The sequence below is a fragment of the Equus przewalskii genome, chromosome 6, assembly GCF_037783145.1.
Source record: "Equus przewalskii isolate Varuska chromosome 6, EquPr2, whole genome shotgun sequence".
In the NCBI taxonomy this organism is placed as follows: Eukaryota; Metazoa; Chordata; class Mammalia; order Perissodactyla; family Equidae; genus Equus; species Equus przewalskii.
Window position 1 is genome coordinate 73120361 of NC_091836.1, and position 19434 is coordinate 73139794.

Genomic DNA, 19434 nt, shown 5'->3' on the forward strand with positions numbered 1-19434 from the left:
TAATGTTTCTGTAGTAAAAGTAGGACAATAGCTTGACCAAAGAGTAAGCAAAGTTTTTATCAGGAAATAGAAAACAATAACCATAGTATACGCAATTGATAAATTAGACTTCATCAGATTAAAATATTCTGCTCATCAAACATAGTGTTAGAAAATGGAGAAGCCAAAAACTGGAAGAAAATAATTGTAAGACAAATAACAAATGATTTGTGTAGAATAAATAACTACTATAACTTAATAATTAAAAGACAAACATCCTAATATAAAATGGACAAAACTGAACAGCCACTTCACAAAAGAAGATACAACAATAGCCAATGAATACATAAAAATGTTTTTATAAAATTGGAGGAATGCAATTTAAAGTCACAAAGAAATATATATGCCTACTGAGGCAGGCTAAAATTAAAGAAGCTGAAATAATAAGCAATGGTGTGGATGTGATTATCTGAAGTTTCATTCATGGCTCAGGATGTGTAAAATGGTACAATACCTTTAGAAAATAGCTTGGGCAATATGAGTTCTCTGGAAATAGATGCTAAAATGATGTTTGGGGTATAATATATTTATTAGATCTTTATTCCTTGTGAAAGGAAAGGAAAGTAGGATTGGATAGAGAGAGAAGTAGAATTGCAATATAGCCCTGAGAAAGCTTTGCCCAACCCTGCAGAGATCTCTGCAGTGAGTATTGCCTCTTAATAGTAATCCCCAGATAAACCTCAATGAACTAGCATTTTTGTTTGTCTAACAGCAGTCCTAACTTTTCCTGAAGATTAGGATTAATTACACCTGCTGATGTGATCTGCCCTCTTCTTGTCTCCTGGTTTTTGTGCCCAAGATCCCAAAGTTCCCAGGTATTAGCCATAGCTTATAATTAGATGGAAATCTTGCTTTAGCCTCTGGAAAAAATACACTTCTTTGTCACTGCCAGGACATCTAACCACACACAGTCATTGCTAGGACAGAATGTACATTATCTCCCATGACCCATGTAGTCTTCATTTTGTGGTGGCAATCCATATGAAGCTCTTTGATTCAGTCTATATATTGACTCCAAGAGGAGGTCATCACACAGAGTTTTGCTTTAGCTGATACTTCAGATGTGCTCTTTACAAGCTGTGTGAATGCTCTGTTAGGCTGATAACTTTCAGTATATGATAGAACCAGTGGATTGCATGGTATAAGGCCCTCTATCTCACCTCTTTTGCTATAATATATGTCTCCTGGTCTGATACAATGCATAGTGAATTCTGCGCCAGTGGTTTAAACACTCCATGAGCCTTCAGAGAGTGGTACAGCTGAGGCTTTTCAGGCAGAAAAGACAATCCTACAACATGTCTATTTTGTGAGATCAAACTGCTCCCTGTTGCAGGATTAAAGAGGCCAAATGTGGTCATCATGTCATCAAGTGTCTAGTTGGTAACCTTGAGAAATAATGCCATATCAAGTTCTCAGCACTAGTCTCTGTTGCTAGGTCTGACATTCAATTGTGGCAGTAGCTAGATCAGTCTTAGTTATGCGGCAATCCATAGTGGTTAGGCCCATATGCAGCTGTATCTCATTCTCTTTGGCCTCTAAGTTCATGTGCCCATTATGCAAGCACTGTGGCAGCTGAAAACAGAGGGTAACTGATAACTGATTGAGTTCTTTTGTCAGCTTGGCTGTATCTTCCGTGCAGGATACTCTCTGGTGGGCATTAACACGTGATGCCAAGAACTTCATAACATATACCCATACCTGTCCTCCACCGCAGACCGTCTGGACTCTGCTCTTTCAATCTTGTCCTGTCAATTTCCTGATCAGCCCTAATTCAGCACTGCCAATGATTTTGTATACATTCTAACCTCAGGATACTTCTCTTTCTACACAAAGTGAATCACTAAGTGTATCACCAAACCTTTGCTCATTGAGAGGATTTTCTCTCATCATTTTCTTTCAAGGACTAACATACTGAGGTAAGCCAACCTTGGGCTTTTTCCTACTATTTCTGCAGGGCATAAGGGATTCTGCAAATTACCATCCGTTTGAGCTGAGGGAGGGACACTGGTACAACAGTGGAGGGTGATGTGATATCACCTGACATGGACCCTCACTCGCTTCTCTTGTCTTGCCTAAATTCTAATCTCTGTGATTGACCTAATTCTCTTGTCTTCCTGAAAGATGCTGGAGTTCTAACACCTTGGGACTTGAGCTTATGTGGTTTCAGCTATGTTCCAGGAAGAAACTCTAAGTGACAACTGCCCTGGACCCAGCCGTTCTGAAACGGCCCAGACTACAACCACAAGAGTGGCACCTGCACAGATCGGCAGAAAATTGTACTAAAGTAACCTGTCCTCATTAACACTGTACGTTCCCCTCCTCTGGGAGGAGTAAAGCAGCCAAATTTAGGTCATGCAATGTTTATGTAGACGTGTGATCTCAAACCAGGCATGTGCAAGTTTACACCCACCTCTACATGCGATGATGAAACTTCCCTTTTGAATATTGATTTCCTACCCCAAATAAGGGTACACACCTCCCCATCTTTGAGGGTCCATAGCTTTCTGAAATTATTCCCTATGGTCTCCATTTTTCTTTGCTACATACCACAAATAAAAATTCTGCTTTATGAAACAGCTACTTATGGTGAAGTTTGATTTAACTCCCAAGAAGGGATCTGCATTTGTTCTAGTAACAATGATGGTTTAGATTACCTGATCTTGCAACTTGTTTTTTTATCATCTGATCCTGCTTGTGCTGGGTCCCTGATATGCCACTTCCATCTTATGATGGATTGTTCCTGGGCCCATCTGGCCTTATGATTCAGTGGGTCTGACTGTGTAGGCAATTCTTGCATTTTTACTTGGTATCTCAATATTAGGCATTCTGTTTCTACAAGAACCCAGTAGCCTGCCAGGAGGTATTTATCAGGAGATGTGTAATTCTACACTGCAGATGGGCAGCTTTGTTCCCAAACCCCAGGGACTGGTACCAAGATATTTCCAGTGGGCTGGTCACAAACTCCACTGCTTCAAAGGCTTTTCCTACTGTTGGTCTCACTCAAAACTGGCAGCCTATGATGTTACCTGGTATTCTTAGGTCTGGAATATGCTGAGAACATAAATTCCCAGGAGGGCATAATTGCTTTCAGCTTCATGGTCAGCCATCTCTTTGACTTTTTCTGCAGATATAAATTGACTAGTGTCATTGTCTGCAGCCCATGTACTTTGTCCTCATGGACGAAATAAAATATTAACTATTTTCATAAAATATTAACTATTTCTACCACTCTGTGGCTTAGCCCTAATTGACTGCTATGCTAATCTTGTCCTTTATTATGTTAACTGTGACTCCTTGCCCTCTATATTTTTGACCCTATCATCCCCACTTCTGCCAGCAATGCCATGTGGTTCTATATATTCAAATACAAATGACATAAGAGAAAAAATTGTTTGCAAACTACATCACAATAAAGGCTTAATTTCCATAATAAAGTACTCCCATAAACTAATAAATAAAAAATGTGCAAACAATGTCAATAAACTGGTATCTACAAAGAAATTCAAATACTCTTGAAAATGAGATCAACCTCACTCGTTTAAAAGTTAAAAATAAAATTTACCAACAAGTAGCGAAAAGTGTTGGTGATATTTGACACGAAATAAGCATTCGATGAGTAAGTAAAAACAAACTAATGGATTGATTAATATACAAAAAATGAATGGCTAGATAGATACCTGGAGGGATGGATAAGTATGTAAATGAAAAAATATCAACTCTCTATTTGTCAGTATAAGGGAACAACACAAAATAAAAGCAAAATCTGTATTATGGAATATATTTCATACAAGTGAATAAAGTAACATAGATGCATATGTAATTATATACTTTTTATATGTGATTTATTGAAAGAAATAGTTGAATAACAGTACATATAAAATTATTTCAACTTTACTTACAGAAAACTAATTCCAATAAATATGTGTGTGTATCGCTGTGGGAGGGCATGTGTGAGTGTGTAGACAGAGAAAGAGAAACGCAATGAATTGTTTCACATGGTCAGTGGAGATTATCCTTGATTATGGGTGTAGGGAGAAGAGAAGGGCCAACATTCCCTTTTGTGTTAAAGATGTCAGTATAATTTATTTCAACCTCAGATATTATTTTAAAAGTAAATACTATCCCCTCATTTTTTAAAACTAATAGTCTGTTCCTTTAAGAATTTAAAAACCCAATAACTCAATTGTGGTGTCAAAGCATAATCATATAGAATAATAAAATGTAACAACTGCTAGAAAAGAACCAAGAACAAAATGCTCTGAAATTATAAGTGAGAGAGGAATTAATTTAGCACAATGGAACTGGGACATGCCCCCTTTTTTTTTCACAAAAATGGCTAAATTATTTGCATTATGAGAATTCAGCTGACTCTCCTTAAATTGAGTCTCATTTAAGGACTCAAAATTTTCAGCTGGGTTTTTTAATCCCTCTGTGTATAGTCTGCTGAATCATCAACCTGAGAAGCCACCAAAAAAGCATCAGGGTGGAAGGACTAGTATCAGAAAACCATTGGCCAGCCCCTGTGTCCTACTGGTTAAGTTCGGTTCACTCCACTTTGGTAGCCTGGGCGTGGACCCACACCATTTGTTTATCAGTGGCCATGCTGTGGCAGCAGCTCACGTACAAAAAATAGAGGAAGACTGGCAACAGCTGTTAGCTCAGGGCTAATGTTCCTCAGAAAAAAAACAAAAAGCAAAAAACGATGAAAATCCTCTGTGCCTAAGACTGGGATTGGAGTGGCTTCATCCTTGGTTCATATTTTTTGAACCTGAAGTGTAGACCTAAGGGCCTGCACCTTGGTGAGTACCTGAAAACCCTAATGGTTCAATTACTTTCATCATCAATCAAAAAAATTAAGATTGATCTCTGTGTCCTTGATAAACTGTTAATATTTTACTGTTTAATACCTGTTTAGGGGCCAGCCCTGTGGTGCAGCTGTTAAGTGCACACACTCTGCTTGGGTGGCCCAGGGTTTGCTGGTTCGAATCCCACGTGTAGACATGGCACCACTTGGCAAGCCATGCAGTGGTAGGTGTCACACATATAAAGTAGAGGAAGATGGGCATGGATGTTAGCTCAGGGCCAGTCTTCCTCAGCAAAAAGAGGAGTATTGGCGGCAGATGTTAGCTCAGGGCTAATCTTCCTCAAAAAAAAAGAAAAACACCTGCTTAAATCTCAGGGTATATGTAAGACATGAAAAAATCTTGGCAATAACATTGTATTAGTTAGGGTTCTCCAGATAAACGTAAGCAATAGGAGACATGGCACTGCTTGGCAAGCCATGCTGAGGTACGCGTCCCACACATAAAGTAGAGGAAGATGGGCATGGATATTAGCTCAGGGCCACTCTTCCTCAGCAAAAAGAGGAGGATTGGCAGTAGTTAGCTCAGGGCTAATCTTCCTCAAAAAAGATAAAGCAGTTACAGCAGTACCCCACTTCCCGGTACCAAAATCTGCATTGATTTGATAGGGCTGCCAGAATAAGTACCATACACTGAGTGTCTTAAACATCAAAAATTTATTTTCTCACAATTCTGGAGGCTACAAGTCTGAGATCAAAGTGTTGGCAGGGTTTGTGCCTTCTGAGGGCCATGAGAGAAGGATCTGTTTCATGCCTTTCTCCTTGGCTTATAGATGATTGTCTTCCTCCTATGTCTCTTGTAAAAGCAAATTTTTGCACTGGACACTTGTTAAAACTGTAATATAGATTTTATTCAGACTGCTAGAATGGGAGAGAGACTTCAGTACAGAATTGAGCTCATCACCCACTTCTGAAACAAAAAGTGGGAGGCTTTTCAAATGCTGGGGTGTCCTAAAGGAACAGTATTGAAGGTCATTGTGGGGAAGGAAACTTTGACCAATGGGATTACGCCACTTGTGCTGGATTAAGCTTTTTACTGAAGTTAGGCTTCTACCCTCCTACAGAGACTATAAGACAGGGATCTTATCTTTCTTGATGATGGAATTTCTAAGGGCTGGTTCCTAGGTCCTTGAGAAAGAGATTTCTGATTATAGAAGATGCTTCTGAAAGAGACAGAGAAAGGATTTACAATTGCAAGTTTTCTATAGTAAATGTTCTAAGAAAAGGCAGATCAGGAGCCTATAGTGATATTTTGACTGGAGCATGCAGTAAATTCTTTTGTCAGGGTTGACCTTTCTCAGGCAGGTATTTTAAGGGGAGCTGGGGTCATTATCCAGGGACACAACCTTGAAGGGATAGAAGCCATACTAATATTTGGTCAAGGTGTGTCTTTGTCACTCTTCACATTGTCTTCCTTTTATGTGTTTATGTGTCCAAATTTCCTATTCTTATAAGAACAACAGTCATAATGTATTATGGCTCACTCTAATGCCGTCATTTTATTTTAATTACCCCTTTAAAGACTCTACCTCCAAATACTTCACATTCTGAGGTGCTGAAAGTTAGGACTTAAGTGTATGAATTTTGGGGGAACACAAAACCATAACAATATGCTTTCCATTCTCTCTATTAGTGAATAAATGTTCAATGTTTTTATTTGAAAATTAAAATATCCATTTCTCTGACAAGTGGGTTGATTTGATAGTGTTCATAAGTGACTAAAGATGGCCTCTTCATATAAAAAAATCTGTCTTCAACACATAGTTTTGACCTATATGAAATATGCCTCTGCTCTCATAAACTGAATGCGAGATGAAGTAATGACACTCCCATGCATGTAACCACGAAACAAATAAACAAACAAGAAAAAATAGCAAATGTTACAAAAATTCAGAAGCAGTTCGTCAATTCCATTCTTTCTGTATTTCCTTTTGGAACAGCAAACATCATATATTAATACATTCAGTGCAAGTCAGCCTCCTGTCATCCTATTTTTCTATGAGAGTTCTGCTTCATGCCATACCTTACTATTTCATACTTAGTTTATTGTCTCTGTTCCATACAAGAATTTAACCCATTTTATAGTATAATTTTCCAATAAAGTAAAAATCATAACTCTCACACAGATAAATAATGAACATCCATTAAATATCTCATTTAACTTATTTATTTTTTTGATGAGGAAGATTGTCCCTGAGCTAACATCTGTACTAATCTTCCTCTATTTTGTATATGGGATGCCACCATAGCATAGTTTGATGAACAGTATGTAGCTCTGCACCAGGGATCAAAACTCGCGAACTCCTGGCCACCAAAGTGGAGTGCGTGAACTTAACCACTATGCCACTGCGTGAGCCCCTAACTTATTTTTCAATGAGGGAAATAGGATAATGTTACAATATGTTTGAAGGAGAATCCATAAAAAGTATATTTATAGACAGAAAAGTTGACATGAATTTGGAAATGAGTACAAAAATGGATTCATTCACAGTGGGGAAGGAAATCGATTGAACTTTCACCATACAAAATATATTTGCATGCCTACAAACATAAATTGTTTGTATAGTTATTAGTATCTACAATTTACAGCGTTTTAAAATAGCTCAAAGACAATGAAAGGCACAAAGCCCCCACATAATCCAGATCAGATAACCCGAAAGACTGTACTCTAAATAATGCATAGTTTTCCATGAGGCACAAATTTTTCCTTACACTCTCTCCCATTTAAACAAAATATAATCTCAAAGAATGATTATTCTTGATCACACAATAAGGCCAACTCATTATATTTGGCTTGATGATTTATATAGAGGCAGTAAGAGTTTTAAATTATCATATCGGCCTTCTTAAGTTTGTGATGCTGGAGGTTTTCACAAAATATCTCAGATTGAAAAGCCGCTATTATTTGCTTTACCAAAGCTAGGAAGACATGTCCAAGAAACTTTCTGCATCGGATTTCACCTGTAGTACCTATATATTTTGAGTAAATTTCCCTCTTCTTAAGGAGAAGTTCAGGACATCTCTAGGTTCCTGGCTTTCTATGAAAGTGACATCAAAGGCTGGACACTATAAAGCCAAGTGTCAGGCCAGTTTTACTCAGAGGGCTTTGTCAGTGCTAGCTCTATAAAGTCAACCTTGGTTCCCTAATAGTGGCCTGTAAGATCTGAGTAAACTGAGAACCTTCTCAAGTAGGCCATTCCAGGCAGGGCCCTGGCTGCGTAATCAATTTTTCCAGTTATGTGCTGGTAAAAAGGGGGATAGACTTACACTGCACCTATGGAAACAACCATATTGCCATGAAAAGCAAGAACACAGTAAGAATTTTTGAACCCAGGGGACTCAGTAAGAAACAGGCAATATTTGACAATGTATCACTTCAGTTTAAAAAGGAGAGTCTCCTAGATTATTACACATTGCAGATAGCTTAAGAAGAAAGAGAAGGGCTTCCTTATATGTCCAGAAAATAGAACATTAAAATTACTTCAACAATATTCCAAACAAGCACAAGAAAATGCCCCTCATCAGTGCAATTAACGTTGTGTAATTAATTCTCAATTATTCTTCCACTAGATCCTGGATTAGCAATCTCCTGAACCTATCCATCTCTCAACAAAGAAGATTCCTGGACATTATGACTCAGTCCATGGGAAAGTACTCACCATTGCCCAAGAATCTATTTTTGATAGCTTTTTAAAATTATTTTTAAAAAATCTATTTTTGAGGCTGGCACTGCGGCATAGTGGTTGAGTTCACTTGCTCCACTTTGCTGGCCTGGGGTTCACCATTTCAGATCCCAGGCTCAGACCTATGCATCACTTATCAAGCCATGCTGTGGCAGCATCCCACATACAAAGTGGAGGAAGACTGCCGTAGACGTTATTTCAGTGACAATCTTTCTCAAGCAAAAAGAGGAAGATTGGCAACAGATGTTAGCTCAGGGCCAATCATCCTCACCAAAATAAAGAAAAAAATATATATATGTATAGAAATTTGAAGTACATCCTACAGTCCTTTTCTCTGGGCTCTGAGACCATCTTTCTTTGTTGAAGACCCAAATATCTGACCTACTGGTGATTTCAGAGCTTTCAGATAAGCATCAGAGTCAAACAAAACTATCTATAGTTTAAGATAGTTAAGATAACTTAAGATAGCTAAAACTACTTTAAAATGGCTATGATTAATTTCTTTGTGATAATCTTCATAGGTCAAAGTTCCAAGGAGAGTTTGTAGTAAGAATAATGCAACTGACAAGAAAATTCAATTGACTCTGTGATATGCAAAATAAAATAATGAATTATTTACAAAAAATGAAGTTCTTGATAAATGTCTCTAAGAATAATGATATAGCCTATTTTCAAGGGCAGTGAATATTACATTTGATGTATAAAAATGAATGAGCATAAATATTACTGAGGAAAATACCTTGGCACATATTAGTCATGAGAAACAATGTACGTAATATAAGAAGAAAATGCCAAGACTACACCAAGAATTTCAAGTGAAGAGATTCAGTGAGTCTGGAATAGGACTTAGGCATCCTTATTTTTTAAAACTCCATGGTGAAACCTGTATGCATTCCAAAGTGAAAACCCCTGGCTTTGACTAAATTTTCAAAACCTTCTCAATTTGTAAAAGGAGAAACCTGTAACTTTCAGGAATTTCAATCTAGCGGAGAAGGCAGACACAGAAAGGCATAGTTATCATACAGGGTGGACCTCCTCTACAATCATTCACCTGGTGCTCTGGGATCATGAGTGAGGTGAGCATAATTCTGCCAGAGGCAGCAGAGAAGACTTATGGGATGTTCGCCACAAATCGTTAATTGTTACCCTTTATAGGGTGTTGTATGTAGTCCCCTTTGAGGGCTCACCTGTGGAGAGTTTTCTTTGCTTTTTCTTCTGAATACATCCTGCTGAACGAGACTCCACAGAGTCCTACTGTAACAAGACCATAGAATGAGCAGGAATTATGGGGTTTAATTAAAAAAAAAAAAAGACTTTATTGTGTTTCCTCCTGTCAATTCTTAACTTTTTATACATAGGTCATCCTCTCCTGGCTCTTCTTTGATGGAAACTTGGCAGGTACGATGACATTTCAGGTAATTCTTAGGTAATGGAAAGTCTTAACGTCAATTTAATTTTAAAAAAGCAATTAAAAAATTATAACATCCAATTAACTGCTTTAGTCTTCAGGCAAAAGTAAGATTTCTCTCCTTTCCCAGGTTAATGTAGACAACACCTTCCCCAGTAGGGAAGAGGATGTGTTTATATTCCTAATCTTTTCTCCTTTGTCATCTCCCATTTTTCCAGTTAATGATCTGATCCTTAGAGGTTGGAGTGCTGGAACAGAGCAAAAAGAAAATGGAGGCAGAGTTCTCATTTGACCATCTTGTCATAAGATGGCTTCAGACTTTCCAAGTCGGTAACATATTTAAGGTTGAGTCTTTCTCTTCAGGGTACCTTTGCGATCTTTACAGACAACTCTGCTAGTTCCTATATTAGTATGAGCTGTGCCTCTCCTTCAACTGGTTCCTCTTCATTTCTCCACATAAGACCTCTTATTTCTAGAGTCTCATTGCCTTGGCATTTCTATTGCACATTTTCACATCTGGAACCCAAAGTCATGTACCTTGGACCCTAATACAGCCAGTCAGCCATTTCACTTAACCTCAAAATTTGCTAAGCAGCGGTCAGACACTAGCTTACTCTGCATTCCAGTCATAGGGAAGACATATTACAGTCTCTAGGTGAGTTTTTTCCAACAAAATGTCCATTTCATATTTCATACGTGGTACTTAAGAGAAGCATACAGGAAAGTACTATATGATGCAGTTTCTTTTTTATATATAAAAGCTTACTGATATATAATCCAAATAATAAAAAAAATCACCCTTTTAAAGTGCACAATTCACCCTGTTTCAGTATATTCACAGAATTGAGTGACTATCACCACTATCTAATTTTAGAGTATTTTCATCACACCAAAAATAAATCTCATAGCCATTAGCAGTCACTCTCCATTTTCCCCTCCTTCCACCACTAATCTACATTAAGTACCTATGGATTTGTGTATTTGGGATATTTAACGTAAATAGAATCATGCAATGTGTGATCTGTTGTGTCTGGCTTCTCTATTCAGCATGTTTTCAGGTTTCATTGATTTGTACCATAATAAGCATTTCATTCCTTTTTATGACTGAATGATATCCCATTGTATGGATATAGTATTTTTGTTTATCTAGTCATCAGTGAAGGGCATTTGAGTTGTTTCCATTTTTTGCTATTATGAATTATGCAGACAATTTGTTTACTCTTTTTTTTTCCTTTTCATGAGCTCATGCTTTAGTTTCTCTTAAGTATATATCTAGAAGTGGAAATGCTGGGTGATATTGTAACTCTATGTTTAACATTTTGAGAAACCACCAAACTGTTCTCCAAAGTGTCTGCATCATTTTGCAGTATGAGCAGTAATGCACAAGGGTTTCAATTTTTCCACATCCTTGTCAAGACTTGTTATTGTCTTTCTTTTTTATTTAGTTATGATGTGGGAGTGAATTGCTTTATCACTGTGGTGTCTTTGTGCATTCCCCTAGTGAGTAATGATATTGAGAATATTTTTATATGCTTATTAGCCATATATGTATGTTCTTAGGAGAAATGTCTATTTGAATCCTTTACCCATTTTTAATTGGATTATTTGTCTTTATATTCTTGAGTTTGAGTCCTATATTGTGAGTTGTCTTATCACTATGTTGATTGTGTCCCTTGAAGCCTTCAATTTTTAATCTTGGTGAAATCCAACTTATAATTCTTTTTTTTTCTATTACTTGTGTTTTGGTGTCATATCAAAGAAACTATTAACTAACCCAAGTCATGAAGATTTGCCCAAGTTTTCTTCTAAGAGTTTTATAGTTTTAGCTCTACAGGTAGGTCTTTTGTCCATTTTCAGTTAATTTTTGTATATGGACTGAGGTATATAGTAGGAAGGCAAATGGATGTCCAGTTGTCCCATGAGCATTTTTTGAAAAACATGCACATAAAGTATATATACTTAGCAGAGGGACTAGTGCAGTAAAATTCAAGAAGTGATAGTTTCTTTTTAAATGTTGTTATTCTTTTTATCTACATTGGTCAATCTTTATCAATATATATTAAATCTTATTTGATTGAGTGTACATCTCCCTGAAAATCCATCTTGAGGCAAAACTTAAAATATAACAAAAAATTTATTTATGTGACGATATTCATACAAAGTTAGGTGCAAAAATAGTGGCCTTGAAATTATTAAAGAGTATAGAGACACTACATTATAGAAAATGAAAAAAGATAACACAATATTTACACAATTAGGAGAGTATGTGAAATTTTTAGAGTGCGTGCAGAGCAGTGAGTAGTCACACAGAGGAGGGGCTGGGGCCATTTGGCAAAATGAGATGTCCTCACTTTTGCTCACTTGCAATAGTAGACAATAAGATGAAGTTGTAGTACTGATCTATTTACCACCAGGTGGAAAAATAGGACTACATATTGGTGGTATCTGAGGTAAAAAATGGTGGCAAGTCAACTACACTGAGTTTCTTTTGTTTTGAATATGTGTGAACTACATGATCCCCTTGGACATCTCCTAATACTTTCTTCTCTTTCTTAACTGTGAATGGATATACACAGCAACCCAGCCAGAGAAGGGTATAATTACCAAAGACTCAGACATCTCAAGAATGGAAATTTAGGTCACCCAACCAGATAAGCCACCAAGACCTACAGAACTGACAGCTGGGATTTACGGGAATTTAGACTATATTATAAAAGGTAGAAATAATGAGTATCAGTTGTAGTTCTGAGAGCAAATGAAACAATAGGAACTCTGGAAGAACTGGTACCCTAACCTAAGTGGAGAAAAAGATCTGTGTGGCACAAGGGATATACTGTGGTGATCGTGTAAATAAACCACTCAGATCTTCCACTACAGGGAGAACACTTGACTGAACACCCAAGCTACTGCTCTGGTCCTCCATCACTTTTGTACCTAGGCCACACTTCCCACGGACTTCTCTCTGACAGTGACAGAGAACAGTAAGATACTAATGTATGTCCACTCCCACAGGACTTAGGACTTCCCCAACAAATGACTTTGGCTCAAAACTCCATCTTGGCTTGGCTGAATCTTTCTTGGAATTGTGCTACAGTCCCCAAATTTTTCCATTCAATTCTTTGTCTTTACCCTTCTTCTTCCAGATATGAGACTTTTATCCTGGTCTAAATACACTCCTTTCCTTCTCTTGTTTCTATACCTTTATCCTTCATAGGCATTTCACCAACAAATCTCTTGCATGTCTAATCCTGTCTTGGGATTTTCTTCTCAGTAGATCCTAACTAATGTGGAGCCCCATTTCACCATATCTTTCTTAGGTGTGGATTGTTGTGTTTATCCATTTCCTATCAAAATTGAGCAATATTCTTCCAAGATATGTCCACATACGTCACTTGGGACCCAACCTATTTTTCTCTGCTACCTTTTTATATTGGTTGCTTTGGCTTCTCCTGATGATCATGATAAATTATTTCACCCAGGATGATAGCTCTTTGTCTCATCCATTTGTTATTTGGCACAAGGAACCCAAAATGCCTGAGTGACATGCAGAGATACCAGTGTCTTTGGGTGGAAGTACTCCTAATCTGGGAACCAGATTCTCCAAACTCACAGAATCTTGTGCGGTCAGCAATCACAAATTTCCTCAGTGGGTCAATAGAAGTAGTAGTAATGGGAACCTCTCATACTTCTCTCTCTTAGTTCTTAGACTCACATATTCTTTCTTTAGAATTATTGATAATTTAGAGTGTGAACTGCATCCTGGAGGATGTACCCATCATTGTAGATTGTAATTTTTAAGCTGGAACTAAGATATGCATTCAATAAGCCAACCTATTACTCCATTGGGTTGTTGGCCTAATAGTATAAGATATAACCAGTGAATCTCATGAACATGTGCCCACTGCTATAACTCCTTGGACACCTCTTGTTGTAAAAGGGATCCCTTGTTTCTATATGATGTTATGCTAAGTTCCATGTCAATGCATTAAACATGCTATACGCCTTGGGATAATGGTGCTGACTGAGGCTCTGTGAGCAGGGAAGTCAAACCTCACACTTAGAATATATGCCATGGTGTAAAGGAATGGCTGCTTATTTTATGGTGGAAAGGTATAATGTAGTCAAATTGTCACCAAATACTTGGTTAGTCACTTGGAGCTATATCGGGGTTCATTATTTGCCTCTGCTGCTGGAAGTTTGGGTCTTCAGAGTGGCAGTAGCTAGCTGAGCTTTGATTAGTGGAAGAGTATTAGTTGGGCCCAACCATGGTCTCTGTCAATGTTAGGAGGGCTACTCTATTTAAACACAGATGTTCTCTATGGTTAATGACAAAGACTGGCTCTCGTCAACTGGATCTACTTGGTTGGATTATCTGGTGGGTGTTATAATGTGACCCAAACATCTTCACACTTTGTGCTACTCCCAGATGTCTGTTCACATGCCTCTACCCCTATGTTCCTTGATATTGATCTTACAGTTTTTCCTTTTCAAGGCTGTTGACCAACGAGAAAAGCCATTTGCCTTGGTGTATAGAGGCATCATTCTGATCTCTGCTTTTATCTTCACATGGTGCTTTCCCTGTGCACCTGTCTGTTTCTTCACATGGCATGTTTTTATAAGGACATCAGTCAGATTGGATTAGGGGCCCATTCTACTCTAGCATGTCTTAATTTTAACTTAAATAATTATATCTGCAATGACCTTCTTTCCAAATAAGGTGAAATTCTGAAACACTGGGGGTTAGAAAAGCAACATATGAATTTTAGGGGGACACAACTGAACCAATACAAATGAGTATAACTAAAATATCAGTAATAGTTGAGGCAAAGTAATTTTAAGTCACACAAAGATTTTGAAACTATATTCTCCACTTATCCTACTTTGGGAATTTACATAAGATATATTCCAGGAAACCTATTTGTGAAATGGGAAGATATGAGGTATGAGGAAAAATGGATTCAAAACAGGAGAGTAATAAAGTGTATTTCCAGCTAGGCCCATGAAAACAAACCAGTTCAGATTGGAACTACAGACTTGAGGCCACTGGGAAGGAGGTCTTCCATGGAAAAAAAAAGAAGTAGTTAAGTCTGTATCTATTGGGATATTTTACATTGTAGGCTTCTGAAAAGATAATCCAAATTGTCTTAGTCATTAAATAAAATTGATTGGCTCTTACTACAATAAAGATCTTGGCTTGGTTTTATATAAGAGTTTTTTGAATAACTAAACTGTGTCACTGGGAACCACATTTGTTTTAACACTTTCTGTGGAGATTCTGTATCTCATCCGATCCTAAAGTTAGCTCCCCTCATGGATCCAAGATACCTCTTAGCAACTCTCAAGATTACATGTGTCCTAGTTCATACTCATAAAGGAAGAAATGTGGCTTTAAGCAAATGTCTTAAGAATGATTTTGATTACATGTAAAAGCTTGATTGGACCCAAGAGAATATTTCATTATGTAAGTACAGGGAAACAAAAATTGTGAATTTACAGTAGATAGCTTTAATGTTTGTATAGAATGATGGAGAAGACTAACAATGTCAGATGAAAGATATTACTTCTCATACTTTGTGTTCAAAGCTTTATTTCTTAAGCCTGATTCTGTCTTAAGGAGGTTCCCAGAAACTTCAATGGTGTAATAAGAAGATCTAATTCTTTCAATCCAAATCATCACATTCAAATAGGATCTCCAGGATATATACATGATTGACTCTAAAATTAAAGAAGTAAATATTTGATGTCATTAGAGGTTTCAGAAGAAAAATGGCTGTAGAACTGGTAGTACAAATGATTTCTCAATCTGTTTGCATGAATAAAATCCATAGTTGCTCTCATCAGCTGAAACCTAAAATAATAATAATAATAATAAATTTAACTAGAATTGACTACTTACTATGTATAGGACACTGTTCTAAATGCCTCAGAGACATTTAATTTATATCAAATATACCCACCAAGGCAGAAACTACTATGATTCCCATTTTATAGTTAAGGAAATTGTGCGATGGAAATAATATGAAAGTCACCGAAAGTCACACAGCTAGTATGTAGTAGAGCAAAGACTTAAACACCAGTGCTCTGACTCCAGGATTGAAATGTTAGACACTTGATAAATTGATAATTGATAAGTAGGATCTTTTAAATTTGTACATGTGAAATTGTGGTGGTGGTGGTAGGAAATTCATGTACAGAAATTGTGGATTTGTGTTCTTGTGTTGATCAGGGAACTCAAAGCAATGATATTAGGTTGGAAAAAACCGTCAGTGAAGAGAAATAGTGAGATTTACAGCCAGACAAAAAGCCTCCCATGTAAGTTTAAATATTTGAAATTAAATTAGCCAGTTTCTTCTATATACAGATCAGTAACCCATAGAATTGGGCTGCATATTCATATTCATGTGGAAATACAATAGATCTGTTTTCACATATGTCAAGTATAAATGACAAGAGCTGTGTGTTTTATCCCCACTTTTTACTTGTATTTACCTACATTTCAGTTTGCTCCTATACTCTTTGGGCTTTTCTGTTTCTGGAGTAGACTCTAGAAGTTTGTGAGCAGTCTCTGAGGACTCAATCCCAGAGCTCGGTGTAAAGTTTGTAATCTTAGAACTATCCCCTAGGTGATAGAAGCCTAAAATAAACATGCCCCCACCCACTGCTCAGAAAGAGGAGTAAATGCTAGGCTGCCTGATGCTGTGTGTCAGTCCCCTGCTATGGAGTAAAGAGGTGACTGACTCAGCTGCTGAGTTCTGTTGAATAGATGTGGCGACATGTGAAGAGATACATGAGCAAAGCAGGCTGAGAACTGGACTATGTGCCAAACCTGCACCAGGCAGGAAAAAAATTATATTTTTAACTGGTAATAAGATTATCTTTAGAATTTCTCAGAAAGATTAAAGGCATTTAATATCATCCTGTCAATTGCATTGGATGAAATAAAGTTCTGTGGCACTGGAAAGGGATGGAGCTAGTGGAGACCTATTGTTGAGAGTGGGCTCCTGGTGTTGTTCCAAAATAAGCAACAGGAACTCACTAGCCTTGGCCTTAACCATCATCTTTCTACTAAGCAACGGTTTCTTGATTGGCCAGGATGTCTATATTTTCATAGAACACAATTAAGGGCCAGTCCATCCTGCCACACTTGTACTCTCTATGTTGGACTGAACTCAAAAAATATAATTTTTTTTTTCTCACCTTGGTATGTTACTACATTGAAAAAAAAATAATTAAAAGATTGTACGAAAGTAAAGCTATGACAAGGATGAAAGCAAGGTTCTCTATGCTTTATTTTTAACTACAACTGCTGTATCACACACCCCAGGGTAAGTTTCTTTACGTTTTCAGCAGTTTGAGTTATTCTGTAGCATTTTTAAGGCATTGCTTATTTATCTTTCTCTATCCCCTTTAGATCACTGCAGAAGTACATTTTCTCTATTAAGACACTGCTATCCCAGAGAGCTACAAAAAAAAGCCTTTTCTGGTACCAAGATCATCCAAGGCTTGCAGGGTTTTCTACCCAGGTTTCCAGCATCTTGCACTGATAGAAGGAGTAACCAAGCAAGTATTGGTTCCACGGCAGTGGTAAAGTTAGCACAAGTAAAACGAATAGGTGCTCTGAGAATACTTGATATGCTGTGGATACTAAACAAAAGAGTGTAAATTGCATTAGATTACCCTCCTTTTCCCTTTCCCAACTGATACTCTGTGTAGTCTGTAAATCATGAACAATGGCTGTTTCCGCTCCAAGCCATTGTTCCAAGCAACTCGAGGAGCCAGGAATTGCCTGAGATCATGTGACTCTGTCTCTTATAATCTGATTTGGTGTCTGTGACAGGCTACTGGGCTTGGGTCAGAGTTTTTACATATGTATCCCTGTATCAGTGAATAACGAGGAGTCAGAAGACTTCAGATTATGAATGAGTACCTATACACCTTGGTCTATGATTTATTTCCATTATGGATTGCTTAAAGGCAGTTTTGCTTGCCTCCGTAGTATATTAGTTAGGTCTATGTGCGTTCTTGTTGTTTCCAGTGTCACTCACCAGAGAGTGAATTTCCCAGAATGGAATCACATCCTATTCTCTTCCAAAGTAAATGGCAACTTCTAATTACTAGAGATCTGTATTGAGTTTGCTGCAAACCTTAATGTTTGGAATTAGAATTCAATCAACAGGCAGAATGAAAACACTGAATATGACTTTGGCCTGGCCTGTCAAATGTCTCTATGTCCTTCACCAACAGGTTTACTCATATAGTGAACATGACATCAATTCTGTGCTGAAATACTAAGCTAGAAATTGACATACCATGTCTTTCCTCTGATCTCTCTCTCTCTCTCTCTCTTGCGCTCTGTTTCTCATTTTTTCTCCCTGCAGGAGGAGCAGCTTTACCTCCTTGTCCAGTGATAGGATGAAATATCAGAACAGGAGCAGTTTTCACCCAGCCACATTTTTCCTCATTGGAATCCCAGGTCTCGAAGAGGTCCATGTCTGGATCTCCTTGCCCTTCTGCTCTGCTTACCTTGTGGCTTTACTGGGCAATGCCACAATTCTGCTCGTCATCAAGACAGAACAGACCCTCCGGGAACCCATGTTCTACTTTCTGGCCATCCTTTCAACAATTGATCTGGCCCTTTCTACAACCTCTGTGCCCCGCATGCTGGGTATCTTCTGGTTTGATGCTCATGAGATTAACTTTGGAGCTTGTGTGGCCCAGATGTTTCTGATCCACACTTTTACTGGCATGGAAGCTGAGGTCTTACTGGCCATGGCCTTTGACCGTTATGTGGCGATCTGTGCTCCTCTCCACTACACAACCATCTTAACATCCCGAGTACTGATGGGAATCAGCACGTGCATTTTATTTCGTCCAGTCCTTCTTACACTGCCCATGATCTACCTCATCTACCGCCTTCCTTTTTGTCAGGTTCGTATAATAGCTCATTCCTACTGTGAGCACATGGGCATTGCAAAATTGTCCTGTGGAAACATCCGTATCAATGCTATCTATGGCCTTTTTGTCATTTCTTTTTTTGTCCTGAATCTAGTCCTTATTGGCATCTCCTACATTTACATTCTTCGTGCTGTCTTCCACCTCCCATCGCAGGATGCACGGCTAAAAGCCCTAAGCACATGTGGTTCTCATGTTGGGGTCATCTGTGTTTTTTATATCCCCTCAGTCTTCTCTTTCCTCACTCACCGATTCGGACACAACATACCTCGCTATATTCACATTCTTGTTGCCAACCTCTATTTGGTTATCCCACCTTTGCTCAACCCTATCATTTATGGTGTGAGGACAAAACAAATACGAGAGCGAGTGCTCCATGTCTTTACTAATAAATAAGACTCCTACTAAATTCTTTTACTAAGGATTTTGGTCCATTTAGGAAGACTTGTGTGTCCTTGGCTTAATGAATATCACTTGGTCCTAACCTATTG

At 37.9% G+C, this 19434-nt stretch overlaps 1 protein-coding gene across 1 annotated transcript; it reads left to right on the plus strand.

Moving 5' to 3' along the window:
- Window positions 1-18403: 18403 nt before the first annotated feature.
- On the plus strand, window positions 18404-19339 carry LOC103553978 (olfactory receptor 52J3). Its single transcript, XM_008524779.2, has one exon. It carries the CDS (start codon window positions 18404-18406, stop codon window positions 19337-19339), a length of 936 nt encoding a protein of 311 aa, XP_008523001.2.
- Window positions 19340-19434: the final 95 nt, after the last annotated feature.

Excerpts from the sequence above, each read along its gene's own strand:
- LOC103553978 (XM_008524779.2), top strand. The coding sequence starts at position 18,404 with ATGAAATATCAGAACAGGAGCAGTTTTCACCCAGCCACATTTTTCCTC.